This window comes from Monocercomonoides exilis (assembly GCF_001643675.1).
Source record: "Monocercomonoides exilis strain PA203 chromosome Unknown scaffold25-1336746, whole genome shotgun sequence".
Classification (NCBI taxonomy): domain Eukaryota; phylum Preaxostyla; order Oxymonadida; family Polymastigidae; genus Monocercomonoides; species Monocercomonoides exilis.
Window position 1 is genome coordinate 209,720 of NW_027150570.1, and position 16,645 is coordinate 226,364.

Below are 16,645 nucleotides of genomic sequence, written 5' to 3' on the forward strand. Positions count from 1 at the left end.
ATTTGGAACAAATAAGAATATGGATGATTTTTGAGAAATTTCTCAATGTGATACACTTTTAATGAGCCATTGAAGATGAAACAAAGAGATAAAGCGGGGTTTTAAGGGAAATCCATATTTGAAGGATAATTCTGTGAAATAAGTGCGTCTGCAGTGGACAAAAAAGGTGAAATGGGAATTACAAAAGAAATGATTGTTATTGAAAATGAAGATGATTTCATAGAAGAAATGCATACCAAAGAAATTAATAATAGAAAACATTCCTAAATGCAAAAAGTTTTATTTTCTTTTGATGAAAAGGAGAAACTTAGAAGATATTTCGGAGAAATATTTTTGTCTGAGCTGATATTATGCTCCTTGAAAAACAAGCGATGATATATAGGGTCATCTTTTTATTGGCACTTTTTTCTTTATTGGCACCAAAATTTTTTGAAATGAAAAAAAATTAAAAACACATCAAAAAAATATAAAACTCGAATCAATTACTCTTCTCACTTTTCTTTTTCCATTTTCACGTTCAAAGGGGTCAAATTCATCACTTGTTTCATTGTCATCATTTTCAATTTTTCTGAATTTTCTTTTCACTTTTTTCTCCAAAGGCAATTCTTCTTCTTCAATTTCTTTTTCTTTTTCAACATTTTCTTCAATTTCCTTTTCTTTTTCTTCAATTTCTTCAATTTTCATCTTGTGTTTTTCATTATATTCATCCCATTCATCAAGAAGCTTTTCTTTTGTTATTTCTTTTCCGAAGAAGTCGAAACAATGTGAATGAGAAGGAATGAAGTATTGAGAAGACTGAGGAAGCTTCATAAGCACTGACACTGAAGAATTGCTGAGGACTCCGCTGTTAATGAAGGCTTTTTTGATCACAGATGGTGTGAATGCTGTGTGAAGGGCTTGTGGCAACACATCTGCAACAGCTGTTCTTTTATCAGATGAGGAGGTGGATGACGGAGAGCTGTAATTGTTTGATAGCTCTGACTTCAATACTGCAAATACGCCTCTGTCCAGCGGCTGCGATATGTGTATAGTGTGTGAACGAAGGTGAAGACGTCAATTTCGGTTTCCTTGAACTGTCTCCATATCGTTGGATCTGCCCGCGATGAGTGTGAATCCAGGAGAAGAAGGCAACGATGAGATTCTTTTAGAATTCGCTTTCTTCTGTCAATGATAGCTGGCACCAGAACTGTTAAGGCGTATTTTTTGAATGACGTTTTATTCATCCAGCTTTTTGTGTTTGGCCAAATGTCAAGCGACGGCGTCAACAGTGTTGTAAGTTCTTTCGGAAGATTTGCGCTCGGCCACATCACGACAGACGTAAGCGAGATGCCATCAGCAGCTTTTCTAGCAACGAGAGTGGCATTTGGCATCCTTTCGGCAGTCTTTTTGAACCCAGCTTGTTCATCTGCAGGATGAACAACAACTCCACGTGTAGAAGTTGGAATTCGAAGCGAAGATTCATCGATATTGAAGATTAATTCCTCTGGATATTTATTTTCATCGTGTAATGATTGTAATTCCGTATACCACGGCTTTAGGAGTTTCTGACAAGATGCTGCAAGTCTGTTTATATCAACTTGCTTTGGCAGCGAGGACTTCAATTCCGGATGGCGCTTTATGAATGCGTAAATCGTCTTCAGAGTAACTGTCTTTTTTATCTTTTCTTCATTTTCTCCTTCTTCTTCACTATCGTTAATTATATTTTCCATCTTAATACAAATTAATATACAATTCAAATATCAATTGCAAACCAGATCGCGCGCTTTTCGTAATGTGAGGCTTGTCCCAGATCGAGATTCTATAGCAACTTCTTCCAAGAATTGTTTTTCTTTTTCTCCGCTAATAATTTGTGGATAACCAACTTTTGCAATAGGCCTGCCGTTTTTTATGGCTTTAACTGCGTGCTCCAAAGATTTTTTGCTGATTCCGCCATATTTTACTCCGTCGACCAGCCTGTCAACATTGTCATTAACAATGTGTGCAATCCTTTCTAATCTTGAACTATATTTTCTGTAATGTAATGTAGACATTGCTTCCTTCAGCCGCTTCTGCGCCGCTTCAGCTTTCTTTTTCACTAGTAATTTCATTTATATATTATGGGTAATGATCGTTAATAAATTTTTTTATTTATTAATTCTCATTAAAGAATTTTTAATTAATATTTAAATTTTTGAATGAATTAGAAATATTTACAAACCTTTGTGCAGTCCAATTTCTCATGAAAGCTCAATGGAAGATCTTGAACCCCCCATTTCCCATGAGAAATTTGATTTCTTTCAAAATTCAAATATTAGAATATATCACATTTGCATATATACCAAAAATTTATTTTAAAATATCATTTGTGGGTCAGATTAATTTTTATTTAAAAAAAAAGTGCCAATAAAGAAAAAAGTGCCAATAAAAAGATGACCCTATCTGCTTCATTTGCAGAATGTCTTCTTTTGTTCTATCGCTTTCCTCACAACTCATTGTGTTTCTTGTATTTTTATATGTGTGTATTTGTGCAATGCTTCTTCTGCCTTGTGAAGTGTGATTGAGCGAGGAATGAGATTTATGTCATTCGAGCAGCATCCACAGCAGCATTTTGAGGCGCAATCCAACTTGACTGCATTGCAAATCTTCTTATTCTGCTGCCTGCATGTCATCCACTGAACAGCTAAGCCCTTGTTCTTTCTTATGTTCACAACAACAGAATTCAGCACAAATATCCATTATGACTTCTTCTTTCTGAGCGTCACCATTTTTTGGGAATCAGCTTCAGCAGCACAAAGAGACCATCGTCTCCTCCCTTTTTTCTCTCTTCTTCAGCTTTCAGAATGAGAAGTCCAAACAGATCATTTTGTCTGTGCATCTGTAATGCTGCGCCTGACTGATTTTTTGGGGGAGGATCACCAACAGATAGTGTTACACTTTTCCCTCTGACACTTTTTTTAACCCCCACCCTTTTTTTGTGGAGCTGGCTGCGGCTTAATACAAGCTTGTAGCCAACAAAAAATAACTCGAAATGTTTATTTTTATATATTTAACTTTTACAGAAAAAAATTTTTTACGAAAATTTTTTAACTTTGAGATCTCGGTATTTTTTAATTTCATTTTTTGATCATTGAATTGATGGTCTTTCCATGAATATAACATTCTGGAAGTTTTAAGCTACACCATCATTACACATCTTATCCTTTTTATTGTTTTTTATAACTTTTCACATTTCACAAGTTTCTTTTTCACTTGTTTTCTCATTTCATCCACTTTTCATAAAAATGAAAATTTTGAAAGAATGATGAATTCTTGAAAAAAAATTTATATTAAAAAAGCTATGTCTAATTCTAATCTCAATATGTTGTTGGACACTCTCAAAAATTATTTTTTGAATAAATGTGATAGGTTTTAAAAATCAAAATTACCTCAATTGATGATTTTCATTTTTCTATTTAAAATCAAATTTAGAAAGCTTTATTGCATATTACCTTTATTAATAAATTAATATATATTTAGGATCGTCCTCAAATTTTTCTCAAAAATTCATCATTCTTTCAAAATTTTCATTTTTATGAAAAGTGGATGAAATGAGAAAACAAGTGAAAAAGAAACTTGTGAAATGTGAAAAGTTATAAAAAACAATAAAAAGGATAAGATGTGTAATGATGGTGTAGCTTAAAACTTCCAGAATGTTATATTCATGGAAAGACCATCAATTCAATGATCAAAAAATGAAATTAAAAAATACCGAGATCTCAAAGTTAAAAAATTTTCGTAAAAAATTTTTTTCTGTAAAAGTTAAATATATAAAAATAAACATTTCGAGTTATTTTTTGTTGGCTACAAGCTTGTATTAAGCCGCAGCCAGCTCCACAAAAAAAAGGGTGGGGGTAAAAAAAAGTGTCAGAGATTAAAGTGTAACCCTATGGTTCAATGAACTGGAGGATTGCGATGAAGAAGAGCGGGAAGAGAAAATCGAAGAAATGAATTCAATGATTGAGGAAATGAATATGGAAGGGGTTTTTTCGGTTTTCACAAAGGAATGGTTCAACAAAATGAACAAAAGGATTGAAGAAAAGAAACTATCAATGGAAAACACCATTTTCATATTGAAGCACTTTGCATATTGCAAGGCCCTGAAAGTTAATCCATGCCTTTTTGGTTGCTTTTCTTCCTTGAACAAAAGATTGGAAAAGATGATTATTGATGAAAATGAGAAGAAAAAAGAAGAAAGAAACGAAAAGCTTTTGACTGATCTCTGCGAATGCTATGTGATTCTTGTAGATGGTCACATTGGAGGTGAAATGCTATCCATTTGTGTTCCTTGCCTTTTGAAAGTGGCATTGAAGAAGGATAAAAGCGAGGAGACGCAAAGGGATGTGGAAATGACCTTGCAGGTTTTGAGTCGCTTTGGAAGATGGATGGTTTGAAAGTGATTTGGTCATTTTTGATGTGCTTTGTTTCATTTATTTGTGAATTTGACGGTTTGCTGATGGGAAGTGAATGAAGAATTGTTTTTGAATGAGATAACAGATATCATCCAACATCGTCAGGAGCATCACAACTTGGAACGACTGGGATATCAATCTACTTGGCAGTTCTGATGAACAGATTGCTCTTTGATAGAAGCTTGAAAAAACTGATTGTGGATGAGCAGCATTTTGAGAGAGAAGCAACAAGAGAACTGGAAGAGCTTTCAAAGTGTGTGGATTGGGAGAGAAAAGGAAAAGAAGTGAATGAAAAAGGAGAGGAAGAAGTGCAGGTTATGAAGAGTTGGCTCCAAATATCGTATTGTTGTCAGCGCGATTGCAAATTGCCCAAATGAAAAACATGTTGAGCTTATCAGCAGCCATGTTGAGATATTTCGAGCAGCGAACGATTACAAAAAGGAAATATGTGACCAGTATATTGATTTATTCACAGCCGAAACAAGAAAGAGCTCAGTGGAAGCTGGAGTCTTGCTGAAAGGCGGAGCTGTTGATGTTATTTTGGAGGAAATTATTCTGTCAAATGTTGACAGCCCACAAACTGCGAGTTATTTGTGATTTTTCAGCTCTTTTTGCGAAAGGCTAAAGTTGAAGATGGAAAATGAAAGTGATGAGAGGAAACAAAAAGAGACGAAAAGAAAGGTGCTGGAAAGGATGGAAGAAGACGGATTCGAGGATTGTGCTGTCAGATTTCTCTTTTTTGTTGTTCAAGGGAAGTTCAGAGATGATTTTTTGATTAATGATTTGGTACCTTATTTGTTTTGCAACTGAATCAAATGATTCTGAAGCCAACTTCATTTGTCTCGGGCAAAGCAACTATTCAGCTGAAGAAAATGTTGTAATGAAAAATTTGGTTGGAAGAACCCTTTCAAGAAAGCTCACCATCTCGAAGCATCCAAAGATATAAATGAGACAACAATCTTTCTGTATCATCCTTCTCTTTGCTATTTCACAATAACTCAAAAAAAGGCGGAATACAATAAAAAGGGGAAGCAGTGCAGAAAAAGGCTCCCATTTCATTCGCAGGAAGCGATAATTGATGTAGTAACACAATAATCGATATCAATTCTGGAGTTATTGAAGCAGTCACGGAAAGGAGAAAAAAGGAGGAATATGCACATCTGCAATAATTAGCTCGTTTTGTATTTGTGTCTTTGAGATTGCAGTTGCCTTTGCCATTATTTCACATTCTTCTGCATGCGATTGTGTTGACAACACTTCTCGGAGTTGAAAAGATCTTGAGGAGGAAGTCTCACATTGCTTCTTTTCAACTGGAAGTGTTCCTAAAGTTCCCTCAAACATAGCTCATGTTTCATTCCTTGGGGATCAACGCGAAGCAACGCGACTGGAAAATGCGTTCAGAAGCTGGAAAAGAAGAAAGGCAGCTCAAATGGAATCTCAAGCAAGCATCATAAAATGTTGAAAGTTAGAAATGAATGCATTTGTTGTGGTTGTGACATTTTCGCACATACTGCAGATATTCAAGGAGAAAGTTATAAAACATTTAATTTGCAGCTCAGTGAATTCCAAGTGTTACTGCAGCAAAAATGCTTCTGAGAGCAGATAGTTATCTGTTTCCTTCTTAAAAAAAAAGAAAGAAAGAAAGAAAAAGAAAAAAAGAAAAACATGTGAAAAATACTGTTCAACTGAGTATAATATTTGTACAACTTACAGCAATGATATTAAGTTTTGAGCAACAAGATTATGATGAAAGCTACGTACGCAAAAAATCCAAAGCACCTGAAGAAGAATCCGTTGTTTCTATCATTTATTTATTTTTCTTTGTTCATCATTTGCACATATCCTGTTGAAAAACCGTCTGCCTATTCTTTGGTGCATTTTCCAAAAGTGATCATGCTTGATCTTAATCCCTCGTTTTTCAATTTTCATTCAATTCTTGTTTTTATGGAATATATGTTTCTGATCGAACTCAAAAGAACGCAGATATTGCTAGAATCTGTGGGCAGAGCGCCATTCCATCTGCACAATCGTTTTTAATTTATTTATCAACACATTGGTTTCAGTAATCCGTCAGCTTCTTTAACTCTTCAAAATCTCGAATTTTTATCCAACATCAAGTTTGCTTGAAGTATGTGTAGTAAAATTGACTTTTTATAACACATGTTATTTTTCTTTATTATTTCGATCGTACTATTCCCATACCTTATTTGATGAAAAACGATAAAAAATTTTTTTATCTGTTCTGGAAGGTTCTATGGGTTCTGCTTCATTTAGTATGCTGCGGGCTGCTAGAAGTTAATGCAAAGGAGCAGGCTGTGAGTGAAGATGCAATTATAAGAGCAAAAATTGCTGCTTGCATTTACTTGAAGAATTCGAGCATTTTGCTTTGGGATTTGACCATTCAACACAATGGCATCAAACCCACAATAAATGCACAAGGAAAGGGAAATTTGGAGCTGCGATGCTGTGAAATATCAGATCAGGAACCTTTTGAAGGAAGTTTTGCAAAAACAGATGGGGATGCTCGATTCCTGAACATTTCCTTGAAACAAAAATACATGCCCCTGGGACTACAATTCGTATTGACACAATTTTTTGGAGGAGAGGGAAAGGCGGAAGTCAGTGGGTGTATGTTTGAAGGACTTTCCCAACAATTGAATTTGCCGTTTTTGTTTGCTGGCCAGCTTGCATCGGAGCATGTGAGCAGGACCAGATTCAGCAATATCACAACGAAGGGGATGCATAATGGAAGAGGAGCATGGATCGTGAAAGCAGCAGAACAATGGACGAATGCAGATAAAATTTTATCATTTGAGGTGAGTGACAGTGTATTCGAGAATTTCTATTCAGGTGATTGCTGGATTGGCAATTGCGCATGGAAGGTTGAGGACTTTTTAGAATGGAGGAACTGTTCAATTACAGGCGTGACTGTGGAGACGAACAGTAAAACAAGAGAATATTGCGCGTGCTGCGAAAGGAAGAGATCTTGTTTAAAGGGAAGATTCTGGGCTGTTTCGTTTTCAGATACAAGTGTAGCAAGGATGGGTTCTGGAGCTTTGATGTGGAGCAGAGTCAGGGGAAGCAACGTGGGGATTTTGGATTGTGAGTTTGCGAGATGCAAGTCGAGGGATTGTGGAGCGTGTATCTACGCGGTTAATGCCACATTTATGGAGCTGAGCAACACCTCATTTGCGAATGTTACTGTGGAGCGACCGTTTGAAGGGACGGGCGGAGCCGTGTTCGTGGCCGGAGGGGAATGCAGCGTGAGAGTAAGCAAATGTATGTTTTTCGGGTGTAAAAGTTGGAGGAGCACAAGAGGCGGAGCGGCCGGGTTTATGGTGAGCGCTGGAGAAGCAAGGCTGGTTGAGTGCCAATTTCTGAGATGCGAAGAAAGAACGACAAGGAGTTGCCGAGAAGGATATGAAGAAGGAAAAGGATTATTAGGAGCGTGTGGTGGTGGTGGTGGAGGAGGAGTGTTCTTCGGGGGATTTGGGGAAGCATTGGAGATAGGAATCTGGGGCTGCTTCTTTGAAAACTGCACGAGTTCTCTGAGTGGTGGGGCGCTGTATTTTGGCAAAGAAGACAAGAGAGTTGGTCATGTAACTGTCGGAAGCACGAGATTTGCAGGGTGCAGATCGCTGACGCAACAAGGAGACGACATTTTCTGGAGCGGAGGAAGCGAGCGAAACTTAAAAGTGGTGAGTTGTGTGTCTGTGACAATGGAAGGCAGAAGCCGGGGAGTAGATGTTCAGGAGCAGTTTTTGGAGAGCAGGGCAGGGCTGACGAACAGGACAGCTTTTGTGAGCTCTGAGGGATCTGACAGTGCAGGATGCGGAGGAAGCGAGGAAAGCACCTGTCAGACGATATCATATGTACTAACAACGCTGATAGCAACAACAAATTTGGACCGAGTTATTCTTGTTGGGGAAATGCAGGAAGTGCAAAGGAGCAAAATCAGCGTGAGACAGGAGATGAAGATTGAAGGCAGAGGCGGAATGGAAGACGGAAAGTCGATGCAGCCGATATATTTGGCAAATATTGCTTCGCAAAAAGGATATGAGGTGGTGAATTGCAGCTTGAATGTGGAGAATGTTGCATTTAGGATCTACAACTTGGAAGGGGATCTGTTCTGTGTGGAAGGAGCGATGGGAAAGCTGTTTCTGGGTAACGTGACGATGCCGCATCTGGCCGAACTCAATTTGCAGAGGTATGTGTTTGTGAGGTTTGAGGGGAACGTGCTGGAGATGGACAGGTGCGTTGTGAATTTGGGCGGTAAGGAAAACGGACCTGTTATAATTGGCACTGCATTGCCGTCGCCGTTGCTGTCTCGAAGTGTGACGATGAGGAACGTGATGTTTTCGAATGTGAGTTGCAGCGAGGCACAAAGATCATTGCTGACCACCCCGAAGTGTACGTCTCTGACATTGAACAACTGCTCGTTCAACAACGTGTCGTCGAAGAACTGCTCAACAGGGGGAGCACTGCGAGTTGAGATTAATGGAAGCGATTCCGTACGAATCGTCAATACAAACTTTTCATCGTGCTCAGCACACCACAGCACAGACACAACAAAGGGAGGCGGGATGTACTTGCTTTTGACTGTTTCAGGAGATGTGGAAATCACAAATCCAACGTTCGCGAGCAACAATGCGGCTGTGGGGAAGGATGTGTTTGTTTCATGTCCAGATCTGGAAGACGTTTTGATCGATAATATTTTTGGGTTTGCTGTGAACATCGCATTAAATGACAGGAACAACAGTTTGTTTGGGGTAGATTCGTCCAGCTACACGAGCAATACCGATCTGTATGGTCTTCTTCCTCCGTTTGTAGAGGTGCACGTTGTTGTGGACAATGGATATGTTCCTCCAGGGGTGAATGAGCTTCTGTGTGGATCTACTGCACGGCCGTGCTTGAGCGTGGAATATGCATTCGATCATGTGGAATGGAGCTTTCCTGAAGGGAGTGCGGGGGTGGGGAAGATGATATTGGGACAGTGTGGAGGGAATTCAACAGATAAGGTGCTGGAAGTGACGGGAAGGAAGATATCAATTGAATCGTTTTCCACAAGTGAATGCATTGCGTTTCAGTCGAGTGTGGTTGAGCCAGGGATTGTGGTGAGCAACAGCAGCCTGGAGGTGAAGAACTGCGGTATTGTTATTTATGAGGGAATCTCGAATGTTGTGGAGATAAATACGGAGTCTGAGGTAATGTTCGGAAATGTGCAAGTGATGATGACTTCCTCGGGTTTGACCTGTAATAGCGTGTTCTTCGTGAAAGGAGGAGAGGTGAATCTGAATGGTGTCAAGCTTATTAGCATTAAAGCGAGAGCTTCGGTGGTTTTTGTGAGCGAGGACATTGATGGAGAAGGATTCAAGGTTAGTACAATGGAAGTGACATTTGGAACGTGCAGCAGCACAACACAAGCAGGGGGAATGTTTGTGTCTGGTGGGTGCGTTGGCGAGGTGTCTCTGAACAATTCGACGTTTTCGTTGATATCATGCGCAAGCGGAACGAAAGGCGGGGGGATGTTTGCGAATGTTGCTGGGGGAACGGCTATGAAGATGGAGAACTGCACGTTCCGGAACAACAAGCTGCAGGGCGCAGACACGTTTGGCGGAGGGCTGTACATGGAAATTGAGGACGATTCAGATTGGGCAGTGGATGGGCCGTCATTTGCAGGAAACCAGGCGATGTTTGGGGCACAGATGTTTTTGGAATGTGAGACGCTGCGTAGGAGCGTGAATGAGTCGTCTATTCAGTTTGTGGTTGATAACAACGCCACGCTACAGCCGAGCGATATGATGGGGAGGGACGCGGCAGACTATCCTGAGCCGACTGATCTGCGGGAGCTGCTGAAGCCGATTGTGGAGCACTGTTGTATGGCATATGTATTATGGAGCTCAGGAAGAGATACAGATTCTTGTGGAGATGTTGCCACGCCGTGCCGCACGCTTCCATTCTCGACGAAAATGCTGCTGCCTTCATGTGGGACAGCTAATGTGGTGATAGCTGGGCCAAGCGTGCTTGATTCAACAGCAGAGTTAAAAGACTCCAGCCTAGGGAGTGTATCTGGTGAGCGCTTCGAATTGTCTGTTCGAAAGAGCGATTCACTGTTTGAAGGCGATTCGGCAATTGGCCTGGAGGGAGACTGCGGAGTGGAGCGGGTATCGTTCAGACTTTCAGTCAGCATCTCTTTGACAACGCAAAATCTGCTTTTTTTGACGAGCGGAGCGCTTACAGTTGAAAACTGCACATTTGGGCTTGAAAGTCCGGGAAGTGTTAATTACAATGTTATCAGCGTGGCTATCGGATCTTTCAGGATGGAAAATTGTGAAGTTTCTGGGATGGAGCTGATGCTCACGTTTGTTGCATTGTACGCAGGTGCGACCTCGGCAAGTGTGAACAGCTGCAACTTCACTCACATAAGCACAGATAATAATGCGGTTTTACTTTTTTCGTCGGGTTCAGGAGGAAGTGGCGGAACATTCACATCGGCGAATGAAGGATTTTATTCTGATTATTGTTTGAACTCGGAAGCAACTTTGAAATTAAATAGATTTGGCGGAAATGCCGCTGATCGACCTCTACTCATCAACGACAGCACATTTGAAAATATCACACAACAGTCAACATCATCCGCTGCTGTATATGTGGGTGACAACAAATATAGCTCGATTGGAATTGAGCTGTGCAACTTCACAGATTGCAGTGCGCTTTCATCAACGTGCGGTGGGGCGCTGTATGCGACGGTCAACAATGCTGCTCTGGAGACAATGAGGATGACAGAGATACGGATGTGCAATTGCTTTACGTCGGAGTCAGCTGGAAAGGGAGGAGGAATGAACTTTGCATTCACCACATATTCTGGGCTGAGTACAACCGGAAATACAGAAATTGAGTTTCCAAGGTTTTATTTTGATGGAAACAAGGCTCTGTACGGGAAGGATATGTTTGTAACATGCGACCTTGCTGATGAAAACAAAACATATATTTATATAATTCTTTCTGAGCAATATGACTACAACGATACAAATTGGTGTGCTTACGAGACTTCAGCAGGATTTTATGAAGGAGAATTCAAGCCTCTATTGGTGTTTGGCGTGAGCAAGGCTATGGTAGATGCATCCGGAGCAGACACGAAAGCGTGTGGAAAGGAAAGCAGCCCATGCAGTTCGTTGAAACAGGCATTGAGCAGATTGAAACCAGCAGAGGATGAACCACCGACAGGCGACGGACAGCTATATAAACCCGAACTTACAGTAGACGTGGTATCAGAAGTGAATCTGTCTGAGAGCGTGCGAATGGTATCGACAAAGGCTGATGGGGTGTCGGTTGGACGGGGTGGAATTATGTTTGCGGAAGGAGTAGGCGTAGGAGCTGAGTGGATACGGTGCTCGGTGGCAGCAGAGTTCTCAAAGCTGCAGCTTTCGTACGAGGCAGGGGCAGATTTGGGGGATAAGGTGTGCATTGTGTTTGAAGGCAGGACGGCGAAGAGCTGTGTTACGCTGAGGGAGTGCTTGGTGATTGGAGGCGGATTGGAAGGAAGAGGAGGAGGAGGAGGAGGAATGGGAATGGGAACAGGGCTTGGAGGAGCGCTTGTGCAGGTTTTGAGCGGGGCGCTGGTCGTGGAAAGGTGCACGTTCGAAGGGTTGGAGGCGAAGGGAACGCTGTTGGAGTGCGATGGAGCAAGCAAGATTAGCATGAAGGGAAGCACGTTCGAGTCACTGAGCGTTGGAGAGCGTATTCTTTGGAGTAAAGCAGAAGATGCGTGTGTCGAAGTGGAGGAATGCCGAATTTTCAATGTGAGTGCTTTACGGAGCGAGGGAAGTTCAGGAATATATTCAGGAGCAGGTTTCAGTGCAAATATAAGGGCAAAAACAAGAGCAAGTGCAAGTCTGGTTCCTCTTGTGGCAGAAGTTGATGGCGGAGGAAACGTTAGCTTCAATTCTGTGGTGTGCTCTGAGTGTGATGTGGAGGAAGGGGAAGGGACTTATGTTGTGTTGGATTCTTCTCATTTCATAATAGAAAACTGCGAATTCTGCGAAAAAGGCTCATCTTCATCTACGACTTCTTCCTCTTTTATTTCTTCTTCTTCTTCTTCTTCTTCTTCTTCTTCTTCTTCTTCTTCTTCTTCTTCTTCTTCTTCTTCTTCTTCTTCTTCTTCTTCTTCTTCTTCTTCTTCTTCTTCTTCTTCTTCTTCACTTTCTTCTTCTTCCTCAAAGCCAAATAGAGAAGCATGGTTTGTTGAAGAGCAAGTGTGTTCCTGGAACGGATCGATGGTTTGTGTAGCATCAAGTTACGGGAAAATGCAGAACACGACGTATTCGAACTCAGGTTATGGAGCGCTTTCTGTGCGGGAGAGTGACATTGAGATTGAAGAGATGACGTTTGCGATGAACAAACCAGCAGAATTTGGAGGAGAAACGACGGCGAGAAGGAATTTGGCGTGCTATTCATCGAAAATCCGACTGGGAAGCACAGCGGAGTGGGAGGAAGAGGAGGGAGAGGGGGAAGAGGAGTGGGGAGAAGAAGAGAAAGTGATGGGGTCGATGTGGTTTTGGGAAGAGAACTGCACAACAATGGCGGAGGAGGAGGTTGGGGTGTGCAATCTGTTCCAGCCATTCCTGGAAAAAGTGTTTGCAGAAGAGAAAGAAGAGGAGATGAAGCTGCGGTTTGAGGGGAAAGATTTCTTCCCGTGTGGACTGGGGTTTGTTGTCGGGGTGAAGAAGGTAGGGAGCGTGCGGAAGGAGAAAGAATATGAGCTGGATGCGATTGAGAGCGAGAGGAATGCTGCTGGCTCGTTCAGCTTGAGCATTCTGGAGTATTCAGAGCTGCCTGGCAAAGTGGAGGTGCAGCTGGCGGGTGTGAGGGGAAGCAGCGGAGGAGGAGGGGTAGAAAGAAGCAGTAGGATTGGAAGGACAAAGTGGGTGGAGATAAAGATAAGCAGCAGTAACGACTCAACAGGAGAAGGAGGAGAAGGAGAAGGAGGGGGAAAGGAAGGGCAAGATCCAGAGGGAGAAGAGGCAGAAGCGAGGAAAAAAGCAGCAAATACGGTGATTACAGTTTGCTTTGCGTTTGCTGGCTTGTTTTTGGTTGTTTCTGTGGTGACGATGGTGTGTGTTGGGGTGGCGGTGAAGCAGACGAGGAGGATGGAAGAAGAGCTGGAGATGCAGAAGAGTGCGAAGAGGCAGAAGAGGCAGAAGCGGAAGAGAGGAAAAGGAGAAGGAAGGAAAGGCAAGGAAAGTGAGCTCCAGAAGGAAATAGAGGAAGTGCTGAAATTCGAAGAACTGATGAACGAAGAGTCGTTCTATTCCACTTCAATCACCACAACATCAACACTTTCTCTTTCGTCTTCGACTTCTACCCCTTCTTCTCCTTCTTCCCCTTCTTTTCCTTCTTCGCCTTCATCCCCACATTCTCCTTGAACTTAATTATTTCAATGGGCTTCATCTTTTCCATCATCATCAAATTGCTTGATTCATTTGCCATGAAGAGGGACTTCGCTTAAATGCACTGAAAATATGCATTGTTGCAATGCTCAATACAAACCTGCTCAAGAATTACAATCTTTGCTTATTTATTTATTTATTTTAATTTTCGTTGATTTGGAATTGCTTTAGATGTTCATTTTAAAAACTGAAATGCTGCTGCAGCAGGTTTGCTTAAGCAATTTGTTTTCTGAGAGAGTGCCAAGGTTGTTGTTCAGTTGGATTGTTCCTTTCTTTGAGAGTTCCGTGGAATTGCCATTGCTTTTTTTTTTTTAATTGAATGGCAAACAGAAAATTTTGTATTTTAACGTTTTTTTTTTATTTATGCAGTGCATTCAATTGTGTTTTGCTTTTTTCACAATATGTATGTTTCCATTTCATGATTATCTTCTATATGTAATGTGATTATCAAATAGATTTTTATATTTATATTAGATGAATTGTGAAATAAAAAAATATTTCGAAATAAAAATTTATTTCAAGTTTTATATGGGTTATTTTGAGATAATTCACTTATTTTAAAATAACCAAGTTATTTTCAGTAAGACTGACTTATTTTGAGTTTTCAGAACCACAATGATTTTTATTGAAGAAATATTTTTATTGAAAGAAAATTTTCACACATTCAAATTTCAATGTCACATTTATGAATAAGCACCATATTTGTAAAAGCAATGGGTGAAATTAATTTAATCAATTTGAAAAATCTTAATACAACAAAAATTTGAATCATTTAATTAGTACATCTTCAATATTTGTAATGATGAATAAATGACTGTTTGTTATGATCCAAAGCAAAAATCGAACAGAAAACTGTGAAATTCCTCGAAAAAAACAGATTTTTTGTTTTGTTTTTTCACCCATTAAATCTACGAAATGATCCAATGAAATCAACAGTTCAATTTTTCAATTCATAAGGCTCAAAGCGATTCTTTATAGCAATGGCTGTTAATGAAGCAAATAACAAATATATTTTCTTTGGAGTAAATTACGTTGCAATTCATATTTGAATCATCTCAGAAATGATTTAATGTTGATTTTCGATCGCTGCACAGATTTACATTGCAACAATTATTCACAGGTAAATGCAAAGTTTATTGTTTGTTAATACATATCTTTTTTTCCTTATGTCTGTTTTCGGAATTTGTTTTTCAAATTAAATAGGAAATGCTTTTTTTCCGATTTTAACTCAGAGCGTGAGTAAAAACAAAAAATAACAAAGTGGAATATACACGTGTATTTGCATGCTCATTGACTTCAAACTTACTTACAAATAATTATTGTGGAGGAATGCATTGTCACACTGTTCCAGCTGCGTTCAAAATGGATAGCATTCAGTTTATTTCTTGCTCTGCAACTGCATTTGGAGGAGGATTGAGATTGTATCTATACGGACAAGCATCACAAAATGAAATAATTTATTGTTATTTCCTGTTTTTCCATGAATACAAATGTTCGGCCAATCCTCCATTCGGCCATGATATTGCATATGCAGATTATCACAAAATAATTTGGATTCTGGAAATCCGTTCAGCGAGTGCTATACGACAAACGTTGATGATAGGAGAGTTTGCTTTTCTTATAATTACTCAGCAGCAAATGTTTGGTCTCGTCAGCACACAGAAAAGAAGGATTGGTTGAAAGATAAAACGTTATATGTTTCGGTGAATGGAAATGATAATTTTGAGTTGTGTGGGGCAAATGAATCAAATCCGTGCAAAACAGTAAAGAAGGCATTTGAGATGTGTGAGGTGCAGATAAGCTTGGCAATCACATTAATGAATGGGAATCACACAAGTGAGACAACAACGATTGATATCGGATCAAAGAAGATTTCAGTTATTGGGAAAGACAAAGATAAGAGTTCGATTGGAACAGGTGCACTTTCATCAACTGGAGCGCTGTTCAGTGTGTCAACAGGAAACCTTGGTTTATTGCACATGAAGATTGATTGTAGCACATTAACAAGTCCTTCTCCGAGTGTGGCTGTGGTAACTGATGGAGATGGGTCACTCTCATTGGGAGATGTTGTGATCACCACGAGTGTTTCTTCAGGAAACTATGTGATGTCGTCGTCAGTGTTTGTGGTGGTGCTGTCGCAGCTGTCGATGGTTGGTGTGGAGATCAAAGATATGAATGTTGCAAAACAATTGTTTTTTTGACCAGGATCAATCTCCTTCTTCTTCTTCTTCTTCTTCTTCTTCATTGTCGTCATTGTCGTCATCTGCACTGTATCTGACAGCCACAGCATCAGGAGACAGCGTGCTGGCGAATGTGAAAGTGATGAATGTGAAGTTTACGAGCGGAGATGGGGTGGTTGCAGCAAAGGCAGTGGAAGCAGGAAAGTCATTTTCCATACGGAGCACAAGAGCAAAGGAGGGGCAGAATTTATGTGCATTGGAAAACGGCGATTCTGCTATAAATTTTTGTCTTATTAATTTTTGATGTTATTTGATTTGAATGGAGAAATAAATAGACAACAAAAAAAACTTTTTTTTCTGTTTTGAAGAAACTCAATTAATCAACTAAAAACTGTAAAAGTCTCAACTGATAAACTCGAAAATTTTTTGTTTTAGCATGGAGCAGATAAATTTTGTTTAATTTTTTTATAAAATTTAACAGAAAAAAGATATCTGATGGTACAACATCAATAATAAAAAATATGACTTCATTGTGAAATTTATTAATGATCTTCAACAATTCTTTTTTATATAGAATAACATATCATAA

The 16,645-nt window shown here is 39.9% G+C and overlaps 3 protein-coding genes across 3 annotated transcripts; 2 read left to right on the forward strand and 1 right to left on the reverse strand.

Moving 5' to 3' along the window:
* Positions 1-983: 983 nt before the first annotated feature.
* MONOS_7263 (uncharacterized protein) lies at positions 984-2,087 on the reverse strand (the record flags this gene model as incomplete). The annotated part of the gene is made up of 2 exons (XM_067877576.1): positions 984-1,709; positions 1,752-2,087. 2 exons carry the CDS (start codon positions 2,085-2,087, stop codon positions 984-986), a joined length of 1,062 nt encoding a protein of 353 aa, XP_067726505.1.
* A 4,550-nt stretch (positions 2,088-6,637) lies between these two features.
* MONOS_7264fu7265 (uncharacterized protein) lies at positions 6,638-14,323 on the forward strand (the record flags this gene model as incomplete). The annotated part of the gene is made up of 1 exon (XM_067877577.1): positions 6,638-14,323. One exon carries the CDS (start codon positions 6,638-6,640, stop codon positions 13,850-13,852), a length of 7,215 nt encoding a protein of 2,404 aa, XP_067726506.1. The 3' UTR covers positions 13,853-14,323.
* A 1,334-nt stretch (positions 14,324-15,657) lies between these two features.
* MONOS_7266 (uncharacterized protein) lies at positions 15,658-16,360 on the forward strand (the record flags this gene model as incomplete). The annotated part of the gene is made up of 2 exons (XM_067877578.1): positions 15,658-16,026; positions 16,082-16,360. 2 exons carry the CDS (start codon positions 15,658-15,660, stop codon positions 16,358-16,360), a joined length of 648 nt encoding a protein of 215 aa, XP_067726507.1.
* Positions 16,361-16,645: the final 285 nt, after the last annotated feature.